The 15954-nt window shown below is 45.4% G+C and overlaps 1 protein-coding gene across 1 annotated transcript in view; it reads left to right on the forward strand.

Moving 5' to 3' along the window:
• The window catches only part of IDO2 (indoleamine 2,3-dioxygenase 2), a 62408-nt gene extending 47109 nt beyond the window's left edge, over positions 1–15299 (forward strand). Inside the window, exons 17-19 of the mRNA XM_080928956.1 lie at positions 6333–6384; positions 11885–12033; positions 13469–15299. Of these exons, the coding sequence (XP_080785082.1) occupies positions 6333–6384; positions 11885–12033; positions 13469–13818 (551 nt within the window). The 3' untranslated portion in view covers positions 13819–15299. The remainder of the gene's footprint in view (positions 1–6332; positions 6385–11884; positions 12034–13468) is intronic.
• Positions 15300–15954: the final 655 nt, after the last annotated feature.

Genomic DNA, 15954 nt, shown 5'->3' on the forward strand with positions numbered 1-15954 from the left:
GTGTTTGTGTGTGGCTCAGAGAACGTAGCTGGGTGGATTCCCTCTGCTCCCAGTCCTCCAGAGAGATTTTTCCAGATAGCCAATCGCTGGTTTTCAGAGTCCAGCTTCAGCAAGCAGCCTGGGTTTACTCTTTCCCTCAGTACAGACTTCCTTCCCGGGCACGAAGGGTCTGTAAAAATGCCTTTTGTGGACATCGGAGGCCCCACTGCGTTGCAAGCCAAGTCCCCAGGCCTTTGCCCAGCTTAACATAGTTGTACAAATAAGGTTTGTTGAGTGCCTTTTGTAAGCAAATGCTCTCCGTTGAACTATGGTCACAGGACTGGTCATTAGCTCTTATGTAAGAAATGGTTCAATAAGAGCAGGCTGGAAATATAGTCCCCCATATTGTCCTCTAAACTTTTTATCTTTTGTACTTAAGTTCTTAACGTATCTATTACTGTCATCTGCCTATGCTGTGAGGTAGGAAATGAATTCAGTTTCTCAGCTACAGGTAACACCAACGTAGTCTTTAACAAAGCACCCCTTTAACAAAATCATGTGGTTAGGTTTTTTTTCTTTTTTTTTAAAGGGGTAGATTTTCCGCAGTGGCCTCTGCTCTGTTTCCTTTTGGACGTGTCTTTCTCTGCTCCATGTGTCCACAGGCTGTTTCTTTTCTCTGGAACATTCTCCTCCCTACTTTTCTTTTCCAGGGGCCTGCCTGTCTCTGATGTGTACTGTAAGAAAAGCCATAGAAAGAAAAACAAACACCAAGCCCTTTGTTGGGGACTTTGCTCAAGATGCATTTAATATGGCTTGTTAAATTATATCCTGTTTCTATCACGGAAGGAAAGCAGGCAGAAAGACAAGAAACAGCATGAAATATTAGCCAGCATTTCCGGATGACGCCTTCTAAATAATTTGCCACCATTGCTGGGTGGTCTTTATCTGTCGCATGCTGTCTTAATGCAGGGACCCCTTTCTGGTACATACCATTAGATATCCAGTTTCTTCATGTGTGAATGCAGTGTCTGAGTCTGTCTTCATGTGCAGGGTTACTTGAGTTTCTTTCAAAGTAAGGCAGATTCTGTTTTATCAATAGTTATTTGCAATTCTGTGTTTAGCAAACATATCTTTTTATTTAGTTACCTCTGCGCTGTTTGCTTCTAACTTATAGAATGAAGCCAGTATTTAAACATTAACTTGGAATCTAGCACTTTGGTAAACATTCTTATTGATTATAGCAGGTTATCTGGGTTTCTCTGTGGGAATCCTGTTGCTGAAAAATGTGCTTAGGTTTATCATTAATTCCTTTTATCTTTCTATTAAAAATAATTTCCTCTCACATAATATATCCTGATTACAGTCCCTTCCCTGTAGATTGTCCTGAAGCTGTTTGTATTTTAATGTTAATTCCACTTCCCCAAGAAGGGCTGCCTAGTCATATAACTCCATCTCAACCTTCCCATTTTAATTAGTAAAATAAAGGAAAGCCAGTGACTGTGTTGAGTGAGGAAGGTGGAGAGAAGAGAGGTCTGAGAGGTCAGGGACCAGGGTGAAGGTGGTGGCAACATGGAGGTTCCCAAGGACCAGCTAGACCCAGGTGATATTGATTGGTGTTAAATAGCTATGAGCATTAGGATTTTATGGATCTAATATCTCATATAGAAGGGCAGTTTGTATCTTTGTCTATTTGATGCAATTTTGTTGTGTAGAGGGTTTGTGGATTGAGAATTGAATATAAAAACCTGTATGAAAAGCTGCTGGGTTGTAGACTTGTATTTATGTGGGATTTTGGGGTACAGAAACACCCCAGGATGGAGGCAGAGAACAGGCAGTAAAAAACTGCCAGGGAAGGGAGTTGCACGGACAAGTTGGGCTGTATCAGGGTTGGGCCTGAGGAGTGAGACCTCAGGGCCGATAAAGAGATAAACTTATATTTTTTAATATTGACGGCAACACTTCCCCTTTTCTCCTCTCAGTTACTGTCTACCTTCCCTCCCACCCAGATTCATTCCCTTCAGTTACTTTAAAAAACAAATAGGCTTCTAAGGGGTAATAATAAAATAAAGTAAAACAAAAGTATCATATTGGACAAGATAAACAAACAGATGGAAAAGAGCCTGAGCAAGGGTGTGTACACACACACACACACACACACACACACACACACACACAGAGAGAGAGAGAGAGAGAGAGAGAGAGAGAAGAGAGACCCCCAAAACAAAAGCCAGATATAAGTTCACATATATTAACACACTCAGGAATACCACAAAACACTAAACAGAAACCATGGGATATATACAAAGGACCTGTAGGATTAAAAAAAAAAAAGTGAAAAGTGTGTGGTTCTATAAGAAAGTAGCCTGAGCAAACTATGAGGAGAAAGCCAGTAAGCAGCACCCCTCCATGGCCTCTGCTTCCAAGTACCTGCCCTGCTGGAGCTCCTGTTCTGACTTTCCTTTGATTAAGAAGTATGGTGTGGAAGCACAAACTGGGTAAATGCTTTGTTCTCCCAAGTTGCTTGAGTCATGTTGGTTTTTCACAGCAACAGTAATCATAACCAAGACAACATATGAAGTCAAATAAAAATTAAAAATAAGATACAGTTTTGGAAACGGAGGGGGTAGGATTCCCTGCTATGATGTTATGAGAGGCTGAAGGTTCCTTCAACCATGCTGTTGAGTTTGTTTTCTGCTGCAGTCTACTCCTAGACATGCAGCCTGCCCTTAGAGGTGGGGGCCTGGACAGGGAGCATGGGTCAGGATGGAAAGCGAATAAATAATTAATGGGGGAAAAGAGTATTTTGCTTCCCCAGTGAAACTCCTTTAGAGAAAACTAAGTTTTCCTTTTCAAGTAGCTATCACTTGGAGGTAGCCTCTGGGTGGGGGATGGGTGAATGTACCCACTTCTCTCTCATCTGTAGGACCCTGTGTGGTGCAGACCCCTGCAGGTCCTGTGCATGCCGTGACTTCCTAGTGCATCAACCGTGTTGATGGAAAAGACCTTGTTTTCTTGGTGTCCTTTGTCCCCTCTGACGATCAGTTTCTGTCTTCTCTACCACATGGTTCCCTGAACACGGAAGGGAGGCATTTGATAGAAACATTGAAGTCCATTTAGAATGGAATGTGCCAAGGTTTCTCAGTCTCTGCACAGTGTTTGGCTGTGGGGCTGTGTTTGCTTACTGTTTGCTGCAGGAGGAAGCTTCTCTGATGGATGACAGAGCAGGGGCACTGAACCATGAAATGGCAGACCATCATTAAGAGTCACTTTATTGCTTTTTGTTTTAAAAATAATCAATATTATTTAGTTTTCGCCCAGGTCCCTGGGCTATCTAGTTTCAGCTTCTTGGTCACCCAACCAGTGTCGTGAACGAATTCCATTTTGTGGAGAGGGACTTAAGTTAAAACCTATTGCTGAGATACTCCCACAAGCTCTGCAAATTGAACTAGCATATCTTGCAGACAGGATACCATTATAGATCAAAGAGTTTGTAGCTGGCATACACACACACACACACACACACACACACACACACACACACACATTTACAGAGAGCCTCCCTGTGCCAATAAAGCTTCCTTGTCATGGAGGACCAAGGTTCTGTGTTGTCACCAGCTGGGCTTCTCCATGTTCACTGGCTTGTGTAGTTGCTGTTTTCAGTAATGGGCACTTGTCAGTGTGTGAAGAACAGTATATAGTCTTAACAACAGCCAGGATTGTTTTGGGGAGGGGATCGTTCCCATGGGACATTTTTGGTCAATAACTCAGGTGTAACCCAGTCACAGTTCTAGAAGTTTTATTTGGTGACACGAGATGTCTAAGTGGGGCTCTGTCTCCCCCATTATTTGGCAATTTCAGTTAGGTTGCTTTTATATGTATGTATATATATGGAAGCTTCTATTGTATTAGCTCTCCATACTTCTCCTCAAATGGCCCCAAGTTTTAGCCGTTTCTCCCTGTATTTTTTCTCTTTCTCATCCAGCTCTTCTGTCCCCTCCTCATAGTCCCAACTCCCATCCGTCCATAACTGACTATTCCAATTCTCTCTCCTAAAGAGCTCTCTCTCTCTATGCCCCTACTCTAGTTCCTTACTGGATACCTAAATTTGTGGTTCTACTAATTGTAGCTTGGTTATCATTGACCTAAAAGCTAATGTGCACATGTAAGTGAATAATATCCTATTTATCTTTCTGGGTCTGGATTTCCTCAGTCAGAATGATATTTTTTGTCTAGTTCCATCCATTTACCTGTGAACTTCATTCTTTTTTTAATGGCTGAATAATGTTCCATTGTACAGATGCACCCCATTTTCTTTATCCATTCATCTTTGAGGTACATCTGGGTTTTTTTTTTCTATGTCTGGATACTATGAATAAAGCAGCAGTAAACACTGAGCCATTGTTGATTGAGCAAGTAGTATCCTTGTGGTAGGCTAAAGTGAATCCTTTGGGTACATGTCCAAGAGTGGTATAGCTAGATTTTGAGGTAGATCAATATATGATTTATGCTGTGATAGCATTTCTCTTATGAACCTGGGTCCACTTGTGTTTGATGCATAGATGTTAAGAACTGCAATGCTCTCTTGGTGGATTTTTCCTCTGATGAGTATGTATTTTTCCTTTCCTATATCCTCCAGTTGGTTTTATTTTGAAGTCTGTTTCATCAGATATTAAAATGGCCCACATCTGGCTTCTCAGGTCTTTTGGTTAGAATATCTTCTTCCATCCTTTTGCACTTAGGTGTTGTCTATCCTTTGTGTTACATTCTTGTTTTTTGGATGTAGAAGGGTGAATCCTGGTTTTGCCTCCTTTCTGTCAGTTTGTGTTTATTGGGGAATTGAGACCAGTGGTGCTGAGAGCAATCAACAAACAGTGTTTGATTTTGTTGTGGTAGTGGTGGTGGTGCACGTGTGTGTGTGTGTGTGTGTGTGTGTGTGTGTGTGTGTGTGTTTGTGTCTGTGTCTGAATATTCATGTGTATGTATATGTACAGGCACATGTGCATGTGTATGTCTGTGTGTTTCCCTTCTTTTGATGTGCCGATCTGGGATTATTTATTCCTTGTGTCTTCTTGGGTGTGGTTGACCTCTTTAGACTGGAATTTTTTTCTAGTGCCTTCTGTAGAGCTGGATTTGTAAATATATATTACTTAAATTTGGTTTTATCATGAAATGTCTTATTTTTCCATCTATTGATTATCAATTCTTGCTTTTATTTCTTTCTTCTGGCACAGGACTCTAATACAGTACCAAGTGGAAATATTGATCCTTCTTTCATGAGTCATTTTTAAAGTATTTACTGCATATGTTTTATATTTTCATGTAAATTCTGTTGTATCTATCAAAATAAACACTTGGCTTTGCCTTTAATTCATTAAGCTGTGTAAAATAGTAGTTGGGTACATGTCCCACTTCTTATGCAGAGGGCTGTCTATAACACTTAACAGTTTGGAGAAGTGAACCCTAAAGTCTAGGAGAGATCCCAGAAAACAATGTGTCACACAGGACATAGTCACTCTGGTGAAGAGAGGGTGTGACCACACTGAGGTGTCACACTTGAAGAGAGATTGTGAGCACACTGAGGAGTGTCTGAAAGCTTTGAGACTGTCCCATCCCAGGTTATCGCATGGACAGAGGGCAGAGACAGGAACTGGATTCCAGGTGCCAAGAAAGAAAAGGAAGCAGATGTGAAGGGCGTGTTGTTCGTTGGACTTTATCAGAAGGTGTTTCTCTCAGGAACAAAGACATATAGCCATTAATCTGACTAAGATAAATGTGGTCTAATTTCCCAGACTGCAGAGGACCACAGTAATGTAGCAAGATCAGCCTTTCAAAGCAGATCAAAGACATTTAGAATTAATAATTCTTTGACGGTGCTCTTCCTTAGGTGGGAGCCCTGTTCAGAACCCCCATCTTCCCCAAGCTTGGGGCTAACAGCTCTGTTGACCTGTGGTGACCCCTGGAAAGCCCTGTGCAAACTTCTGGATGTCTGTCTTTATCTCCATCTCTCCTATGAAAGCTGTGGTCTCTGTTTTCCTTCCTTCTCCCCACTTCCATATTCTCTCGCACATTCTGGTTAAACTACGTCTTAAAGGATGCTTAGTCTTTCACTGTTGGTGATGAAGTACAAAAACCTGAAGTACAGGAAACAGAGGGCCAGCATACGGAACAGATTAACAGCCTTATGAGGACCCATGCCCCCTTCAAGAGAACATTCCATCTGTACTTGCCTCTGCCATTCTGGGCTCTGCATAGATCAGATAGGGGTGGGGAGCCCCAGGAAAGCAGCAGGGTCCAGGCACATGTGGTTAATTGCTTTTTGCCTGTGGTGAAGTTCACATTTGATTGTTTTGCAGATTATGTAGACCCAGACATATTTTACACGGTCATCCGGATCTTCCTCTCTGGGTAAGTACAGCTTAGTAGGTTTCCTGCCTGAGACCCCTGTGCAGTTGCTATGTGAGGACGCACAGACAGAAGCTTCCTAAAGTAAGAAGTATAGCAAGTGACCCAAACTGGCAAAGTCACCACCTGGGTCCACTCTAGGAGGGCAGAGCCCAAGAACCATCAGAAGGAAAAAGGCTTCAAGGTTTAGAACTTCAGCCACCAGCCTGAGACCATGGATCCTCTGAGAACCCCAAATTGATGACAGGGGCAAATAAACCAGATGGGAAAGAGAGTGTTCAGGGGGAAGGGGTATGGGGGGGATGGAACAAAGGGTAGAGGAGAGGAAGGCTGGAAAGTAATAGCATGTTTTACCTCTTTGTTCTTTGACCTTTGAGGACATAGATTTCAGGTACCCATCAGAAGACAAGAGTCCAGGCCTTCAATGCCTTGACTTCCTCTCTTTCAGAGTTGTGAGAAACACAGTTCCACTGTCCATATTCAGCTTAAAGCCTTTTGCTATGGTGGTAGCAGGAGGTTATTCACTGACCCTGCATACTCTTGTTTTGTCTCACCACTGTACATGTCTGTCTGCCTCTCATCCCTGCCCTCCCCCAACTCCATCAAGCACTTGTCTTCACCCCTTATTCCTACCTCGACATACTTTAACCTGGTATCATCTGATTCACCAACTAACAGAACCCATTCACTTTTGAATGTTTGCGTCTTGTTGACTTGGAGGATGCTTCTATCAAGAGAAGCATCCAGGTTGTGCCTGGACACAGCAAGAGACAGACCCAATGCTGAATCTATTACTATTACTCCACTGCTGCCATACACACATGTGTTGTGTGTGTGTGTGTGTGTGTGTGTGTGTTTGTGTGTGTGTCTGTGTGTGTGTTTGTGTGTGTGTTTGTGTGTGTGTGTGTGTGTCTAGAACTCAGAGTTTTGCTTCCTTGCGAGTATCAGACTGGAGCTTTTCTGGCCTGCTAGGATCCTCCCATGTTGCCTGTCCCCCGCCATGCCCCTAATTTGACTCCTGACACAGCAGTGGCACTTGGCATTTTTCTAGAATTACATATTTTCCTGACTTTTCTCTTAACCACCGCCAGGGGAAATTTCTCTTAAACGGGCTCCTGTGGCTGCGTTCAATCTGGTTGGATGAGTCAGGGAAATTCCCACATTAAGGCTAAACGGATCAGTGACCTTAATCCCATCTGAAAAGTCCTTCTGCCCTGTCCTATAATATATCACGGTGACCGGAACAGCTCATGGCATTAAGGAATTCAGCTGGGAATCTTGGGGAACTATTTTTAGAATTTTACCCACCGGCGTCTTTTAAAGGAATACTTCCTCTTGTCACAGACTTGATAAGATCCAGAAGGGAACTTTGTTTGCCTCAAAGTTAGTTCCGGGCAATGACACGTTTTATCCGGTATCTGCATAAAGGCCGTCCAGCCACTTCAGATGCTGAGACTGTTTACTGTCCCGCCAAGTGGCTGGAGGAGATTCTAAACAATGCAGCTATAGCTTCAACAAACATCTGGGTTGTTGGGAGTTTCCAATAGACCTGTCTTTAAAATGTCAGCCTGACGGCTCTCTATCTATCTTGTGTTTTTCATTTGCTTCTTTAAAACACACTTTTATTTAGGAGTGAGTGTCACGTGGAAATGAGATGTAGTCCCTCCAGTTCCCAGCCCATCATAGTTCTCAGAGAGGCCAGGAGGAGGTCCAGGGTTGCTCTGGGGGGCCATGGAGCATTTGTTGTCTTCTTCAACTTCCTCTTTCCTTGGGATTGCTAGAAATACACCAGAAGCAAGTCTAAAAGTAACTCACCATAGAGACCGGAAATGAAAACGAGCCCATTCCTTTACCAAGAACAGCTCAGCCTGTAAGAAGTGCTCACCTACTTGGGGACATAGGCATGTGTGTCTCCAGTGCTGCTGGGCCTGGGGTGTGAAAACAGACCCAGGTTTATCCTTTGACCCCTGTGCTGTTGTTTTCCAAATCACCCTCAGCATGGCTGGCTTCACCGAAAGCACTCAGTATGTGCCAGAAGGACACTGTCTGATGGTGTTCCTGACATTTGCTATATCTCATAGATCCCTTAAGCTAGCTGGGCCCTTTCAAGCACTTGGCTTGAGTTTTCTGGCTGTGTCATACTTACTAAAATGCTTGTTTCTCATTCATTCATTCATTCATTCATTTATTCAATCAAATAAATCAGTAGTGAGGGTTTACCACATGCTAGATACCATTGAATGTGCTGGAAACAGCCATGAAGAAAAGCAGTTATGCGGTCCTTATGGAGCCTGTGAAATTAGAACGGGGGAAGATACTGACTAAGCAAACCTAACCAAAGCAATCATCCTACAGTGTGTGTTACAAGAGGCTACATGAAGAAATGCAAGGTAGGATGCAGGGTCCTAGGGAGGGACCCCTGGGTGTGGTGGCTCAGGTATCTTGTTTATTGATTCCCAGCCGTATGTGAATAGACATCCATGGGCCATGGAGTGGGCTTGGAAGAGGATTCCTGTTCTAAGCACAGGGAGCAATTGTGATGTCCTGGGGAGGGGGAGCAGACATGAAGGACAGACCCAGATGTGCATCAGAAGGAGGAAGCCTGCCATGAAGGAATACTCACAGCATGGATTCCTTTCTGAGTGGCACAGTCCTGTTTGGGGCTTCGGGTCGTCAGTACACCTGCTGAGTGGGGTAGTGTGGTAGAGATCAAGGTTATGAAGAAAGCCTCAGGGGTGGGCCCAAAGAGAACATGCTGAGATGGAGATGCATGTCAATCACCTTGAAGATGAGGCAGGAGTTGGAGTATATTCATCCTGTGGGTCCCAACACAGACCACAGAGCAACAGGACCATGCGTGGGCCCGTGGCTGCTCTTGGTACAGACTGCAGCCCGTGCGCTGGTGTGGACCAGCTCCATTATCTGCCACATTGCTTCCTCACAAAATAATATTAGCCGGTCCCGCAGCTCTGGACTCGATATTCTTCGGGTTGTTCACAAGCCTCTCTGGATCCCCTTCAAATCCTCAAACAGGTGCAGAAAGCGGGCTCCCCTACAGACCAGGGGAGCCGAGAGTCAGAAAAGCCGTGTGATGTGGCTGAGAGACCAGAGCGGTAGCTGGCGTTCTTAGCCTCCTGGGCTGCTGGAACCCTAAATAGCTTACCGAGTGTCTAATATGTTCCAGGAACCTGGCAAATAGTGTTGGAATAGGTTCTTACAGTGACCCATAAGGTAAGTATGAATGTCAGTGCCAAACATAGCTTCTATCTCAAAGGAATAGAGTTAGTTTTTTCTCTGGCCAAATATTAGTGCCTAGAAACACAGATTCCAGCCGTTTCAAATTAACATGTTCCTGTGTGGAAATGAAGGAGTTCTCAAAGTTCAAGGACAAAGCGAACCACCAACCAGGGGATTTTTCTTTGGAGAACACTGGCGGGACCCTGGGCAGGCAGGTTACAGGGGGAACTCTGAACATCCTCTCATGCAGATGATGAACAAAGGCATGTTCAGCCTTAAGGTGGTAGGAGCGTGTTGTCTACCAGGTCAACACATCCCAAACCATCACAATGATAGCGGCTCAGGCAGGAGGGAGTTAAAGACGGCCCAATGTCATTTGGCTCTGGATCTTCAAACATTCCAACTCTCCACGGTCAGCCAATCAGCTTTGTAGAATCTTTAACATAGGCAGGGCCTCACCCCACACACCTTCAGTTCATACTAAGACTACTCAGACTCAGTCGAGGGAGCCAAGGATCTGCGAGGTTCGATGTGCTAACACAGGACTAACGACCGATGCAGAGCAAAGTCGAGCTTAAATTCTGCATCTGCCCAGATTAGACACCTTGTCCCACAGCCTGAGTGACCCTCCCTTCTTCCTGTGCAACCTCTCTTCCTCTTTCTTATGCTGCACCTCTTTTCTGAATATGACTCCCCAGTTGGTTACCATAGAAATTCATGGAATGACTGACTTCAAACAGCCACCAAATCAGGCAACCTGGCTCCTTGCTGCCTTTGCAACCTCAGAGCCAAGTCTGGGGGAAGTTTAGGATGCAGGCAGGGGAGTCAACCTAAACACAAGACTTGGACTGACAGGGAGCAGAAGCAGTCATGTGGACCTTGTAATCCAGGGGCTGCTTTGCTCGTTGACAAAAGAGGTCAATGTGCTTCTTGGTGAAGGTAGACATCTATAGGATAAAGCAAAATGGAACTGCAACTTAAGAATGCAGTGTGTGTGTGTGTGTGTGTGTGTGTGTGTGTGTGAGGTCCTGTAATGCTGAGGGTCTGGGAACTTTGCTCAAGCCTTTACTTCTTCAGGAAAAAAGGTAAAACTTGCCTGGCCCTATCTACTTCCAAGTGGTTAGGGTGAAAGAGTGAGTGTGTGCTTGTGTCTAAGGTGTGAGCACCGCGTGGTGTGCCATGCTCTGTGCTCCACTAGGCTTCAGCCAACAGGCCAAGACTAGGACAAGTGTGGGGGGGGGTAAACAGAAGAGAGAGAGAGGCAGAAAATGAGGGACACAGGAAGGATAGAGGGGGAAGGAGAGGCATGAAAAGCTCACTAATGAGCCGGAGCCCCAGGCTTTTTTCCCAGCTGCCCTTAGGCTCTGGTGCCCACAATATTGGTTACACGGTCGCTCTCCTTCACCATGCATGTCATCACTGCTGTGACAAACCACTTGATAACAGTTCTCATAGAGTCTTAAAAGCTGCAAACGTTTCCAAGCATTACGGGGAATAACAGTCAAGTGCCTGTGTGCGCTTGTGTGTGATTGGGAATCTGTACTTGTGGGGTTGCGAGTGTTTCTGATAAGCAGAAGGGGTAGGGTCTTGTTCAGAGCGTTTAAATTGTCCCATCAATGGTGGTGATGTAATAGGTGCTCAGCTGCCACAGAGCTTTTTAAATCATTGTAAGACCAATGAGTAAAGTTCCTACCCTTGCTTCGCCCGAGAAAGACTTCACCTCCATATGATGCAAAGATAAAGTCAATCTACCTCCTTGGGTACTCTAGCAAGCTTCATCCCCAGGTTTTATTATTTCTTCTTCTTCTTCTTCTTCTTCTTCTTCTTCTTCTTCTTCTTCTTCTTCTTCTTCTTCTTCTTCTTCTTCTTCTTCTTCTTCTTCTTCTTCTTCTTCTCCTTCTTCTTCTTCTTCTTCTTCTCCTTCTTCTTCTTCTTCTTCTTCTTCTTCTTCTTCTTCTTCTTCTTCTTCTTCTTCTTCTTCTTCTTCTTCTTCTTCTTCTTCTTCTTCTTCTTCTTCTTCTTCTTCTTCTCCTTCCTCTCCCTCTCCCTCTCCCTCTCCTTTCTCTTCCTCTTCCTCCTCCTCCTCCTCCTCCTCCTCGTCGTCTTCTTCTTCTTCTTCTTCTTCTTCTTCTTCTTCTTCTTCTTCTTCTTCTTCTTCTTCATCATCATCATCTCCTTCTCCTTCTCCTCCTCCTCCTTCTTCTTCTTCCTCTTCCTCTTCTTCATCTTCATTGTCATCGACATCATCATCATTGTTCCTGTCTAGGTGGAAGGACAACCCAGCCATGCCTGTGGGACTGGTCTATGAGGGTGTTGCCACAGAGCCTCTGAAGTACTCTGGAGGAAGTGCAGCCCAGAGCTCCGTGCTTCATGCCTTCGATGAGTTCCTGGGCATTCAGCATTGCGGGGAAAGTGGTAAGAAGCGGTCCGATCTCACCCATGCTCTGCTGGGACAATTAGGCAGAATAGAAAGGCACCTTTATCAACTGATAAAAACAAACAGGTAGAAAATGTCCTGAAGTGTATACTTGCCTAAGCCAGAAGGCAGCTGTGCACATGTGTCCTCTCTTTTTAAAAAATATTTATTTATTTATTATATATGAGTACACTGTAGCTGTCTTCAGACACACCAGAAGAGGGCATCAGATCCCATTACAGATGGCTGTGAGCCACCATGTGGTTGTTGGGACTTGAACTCAGGATCTCTGGAAGAACAGTCAGTGCTCTTAACCACTGAGCCATCTCTCCAGCCCACATGTGCCCTCTCTTACGTCGCATTAGTCAGTAACAAGGAATCAGATCTCATCAGGGTCTTGGGTCCATTTCCAAGTCTTTAAACATTGCTGTGACCTGGGCTGTTCACTGTTCTGTTGGCTTAGGCCTTTCATATGTGGATTCCTCTTTCTACAAAGAGGTGATCATGTCCAACTCAAGGGCCAGGACCTCGTGTAGCCCAGAGTGAAGCAGTAAGTAATAGGCCTGAAAAGCGTTTCCCACGAAATAGCGCAGCCTCCTACTGAATCCACGTGGACCAGAGGAGGGCTGATCACTTTGAAACCTTTGAAAATGGCTGTTATTAATTTTCCTGGCAGCATAAAGCTATGCCTTTAGTGACTACAGAAGGTGTTTATTGCTGCCGAACTTTAACTTGGATCAGAACCGAAAAGAACTGGACCTCTCCAGTCTCATCGGCATGAGCCCATTCTCTGGAACAGTCAGGGTTGTTTCTGGATTTCAGCATTTGGTGTTAGTCACTGATTCTCAACAACCAACCAAACAAACAACAAAATCAAAACAACGAACACCAACAAAAACAACCCAAACAGCATCCCCTAAAGGTGTAATGATTTTCTAGAAAATGTCGAGTTTTCAATGCTTTGGCTTCTCGAGGATTTTACTAAAATACCTACTTACCAATGTCTTCTTTATGTGCACAGTAATTTCCATTTACCCACCCCCCATCCCAGCTACAAGAATCTAGCAAATAGAATTCACCAGGGTGTTCTGCCAGTCAGTGTGTGTGTGTGTGTGTGTGTGTGTGTGTGTGTGGTGTGATTGTAGACATGCCTTTTAGTCCTCATCAGTAAACACCACATCATTCATACACGCTGACTAGTAGATTTCTGTCCAACTTTATTATCTGACAGATGCTTGCTTCTTTTTCTCCCCTGCATCTCCTGTCAACATCCAGAAATATACATTTGAGCATTTGTCAGCTATAACAAAAGCCCGACTAGGCTGAGGGTAAGAGCCCTATCAAGCATTTCTGGTACCTGAGTGTTTGGAACCGCGGGCAAACCCTCCTGGATGTCTGCCTTGAACTAAGGTATTACTCCCGGCTGTCTTTCAGTTGGCTTTCTGCACAGAATGAGGGACTACATGCCACCTTCCCATAAGGCGTTCCTGGAGGACCTCCACTCAGCTCCTTCACTGAGAGACTACATCCTGGCCTCTGGTCCTGGGGGCTGCCTGACGGTCTATAACCAGTGTGTGGAGGCCCTGGTAGAGCTGCGCAGTTACCACATCAACGTGGTGGCCAGATACATTATCTCCGCTGCCACCAAGGCCAGGAGCAGGATGCTGACTCATCTCTCACCCCATGCCCTGGAAGACAGGGGCACTGGGGGCACTGCCATGATGAGCTTCCTGAAGAGTGTCAGGGAGAAGACCATGGAGGCCATCCTGTGTCCCAGTGCTTAGCAGTCACATCCTGTATCCTTGTGCTTGGCAGTCATGTCCTGCATCCTATTGCTTAGCTGTTCTCATCTTTCATCCTTGTGCTTAGCAGTCACATCCTGAATCCCAGTACTTAGCAGTCACATCCTGAATCCCAGTACTTAGCAGTCACATCCTGTGTCCCAGTGCTTAGCAGTCACATCCTACATCACAGTGCTTAGCAGTCACATCCTACATCACAGTGCTTAGCAGTCACATCCTGCATCCCAGTGCTCAGTAGCCATGTCCTGCATCTTTGTGCTTAGCTGTTCTCATCCTGTATCCCAGTGCTTAGCAGTTCACATCCTGTATCCTTGTACTTAGCTGCTATGTCCTGCATCCTAGTGCTTAGCAGTCACATCCTGCATCCCAGTGCTTAGCAGTCACATCCTGCATCCTTGTGCTTAGCAGTCACATCCTACATCCCAGTACTTAGCAGTTACATCCTGTGTACCAGTACTAAGCAGTCACATCCTGCATCCCAGTGCTTAGCAGTTCATGTCTTGTGGGAGCCTCTGCCTGAAGCCAAGCATAGCATTGCTGCAAAGAACACCCATGTCCTTTGTTAGTAAACTGTGGCTTCCATCCTGACCCCACCCCAGCCAGTTTGCTTGTTAGAACCCTTTCTGCCCTGCCCAATCCCCCTGCCTCACAACAAAGCTGCAACCATGTCTTCATTCAGTATCCTGTGGGCAGGTCAGTGATACTTGAAATCAATTCTAAAAGTATCAAGTTGCCTTTAGGCACATCACCCCATTTTTTCTTCCTCTGGATCTCTTCCCTTCCTCCCTACCTCTCTCACCCCTCCTTTCTCCTTTTGCCCCCTCCCTCCACCCATTTACGCTCTTTTCCTCTTCCTCATCATCCCTCCTTCCTCTCTCCCTTCCCTTTTTGTCTGTGGAACACGGTCTGGTCTAACTAACAGGCCTCAAACTGTGACCTTCCTGCCTCACCCTTCAGAGGTTACATGTAAGTGCTGGAGCAGGCAGCCTATTGTGAGGCTTCGTCCTTTTCCTTTGTTTTGCCCTACTGGAGATCCCCAGGCAATTAATTGCTCCACCACCCGGCTATACTTCCAGCTCTCTGTGTTCCTGAGCTCCAAAGAAAAGCCTCGCTTAGGCTGGTGTTGAGCTCTTAAGCCCAGGCAGGCCTTAGTGTGAGTAGCTGGGATGTGCAGAGATGAGCCACTGAGCCACGCTGCTGTTGATGGTGGTGGTGGTGACGATGGTGATGATTATAATGACCGCACTGATAATGACGGTTGTCTCTTCCTTTTGGTTTATTTGCTTGTTTGTTTTGAGACGTCATCTCACTGTGTTTTAGCCCAGGTGGCCTGGAACTACTTCAGCTTCCCCAGTGACTGCATCGCACACTAGAGTCACCACGGCTGGCTCTAGATTCACTAGGTCCCTACTGTGCTCTTGTGACCTGGGCCAGCCTTCTCCTCCCTGCCTAGGTGGAATTCAGCACGGAGGACGAGATGCTCAGTGGAGACTTGTGGGGGTAAAGGTCCTGTCCATACCAACCCCAAAGTCACCAGCTAGGGAGCGGTCAGCTACTGACTTGGAACCGATGCGACTCCTCCACAGGGTGCAGGCATCACGGATTCTATTTTAACTCTCTCTGCTCTATTTTTGGGACTGTGTTTTTCTTTCTCCCAGCGACACTGGAAACTTGTATGTGAAAAAATATGCTTTAATTGACCCCTGGAAAGCGAGCGAGCCAAAGTAGAATAAAATAGTAAGCCCGCTTGTTGAGGATGAAAATACATGTGGCTTTCACATCCGATGTTTCTAGTTCAAAGTCTTTTTCTACCTGGCTGCAGAAAACTCCAGTCTCACCAGTGGATTGCACCAGTTGGGGTTCCCCCGCTTTGCAAACGCATGCGTGTGCATACACTCCTGCAATGGACGCTCGCTTCACAGTCCTGTCTAGGAGCATGAGCAAGGGTATCTGCCCATTGCCCAGGCTCTTCCACATGCTTGTCTCCTGCGTGGAGCCAGGTAAGGTGGACTTGGCAATCCAGCTCATCCTACCCAGAAAGCCTTTCAGCGCTGTAGCAGGCTAAGGGCTTCTCAGAGACCCAGTATCTAGTTCCCCTGTTGCTGCTCCTCTTTCTGG

This window comes from Micromys minutus, assembly GCF_963924665.1.
Source record: "Micromys minutus genome assembly, chromosome: 14".
NCBI classification, from domain to species: domain Eukaryota; kingdom Metazoa; phylum Chordata; class Mammalia; order Rodentia; family Muridae; genus Micromys; species Micromys minutus.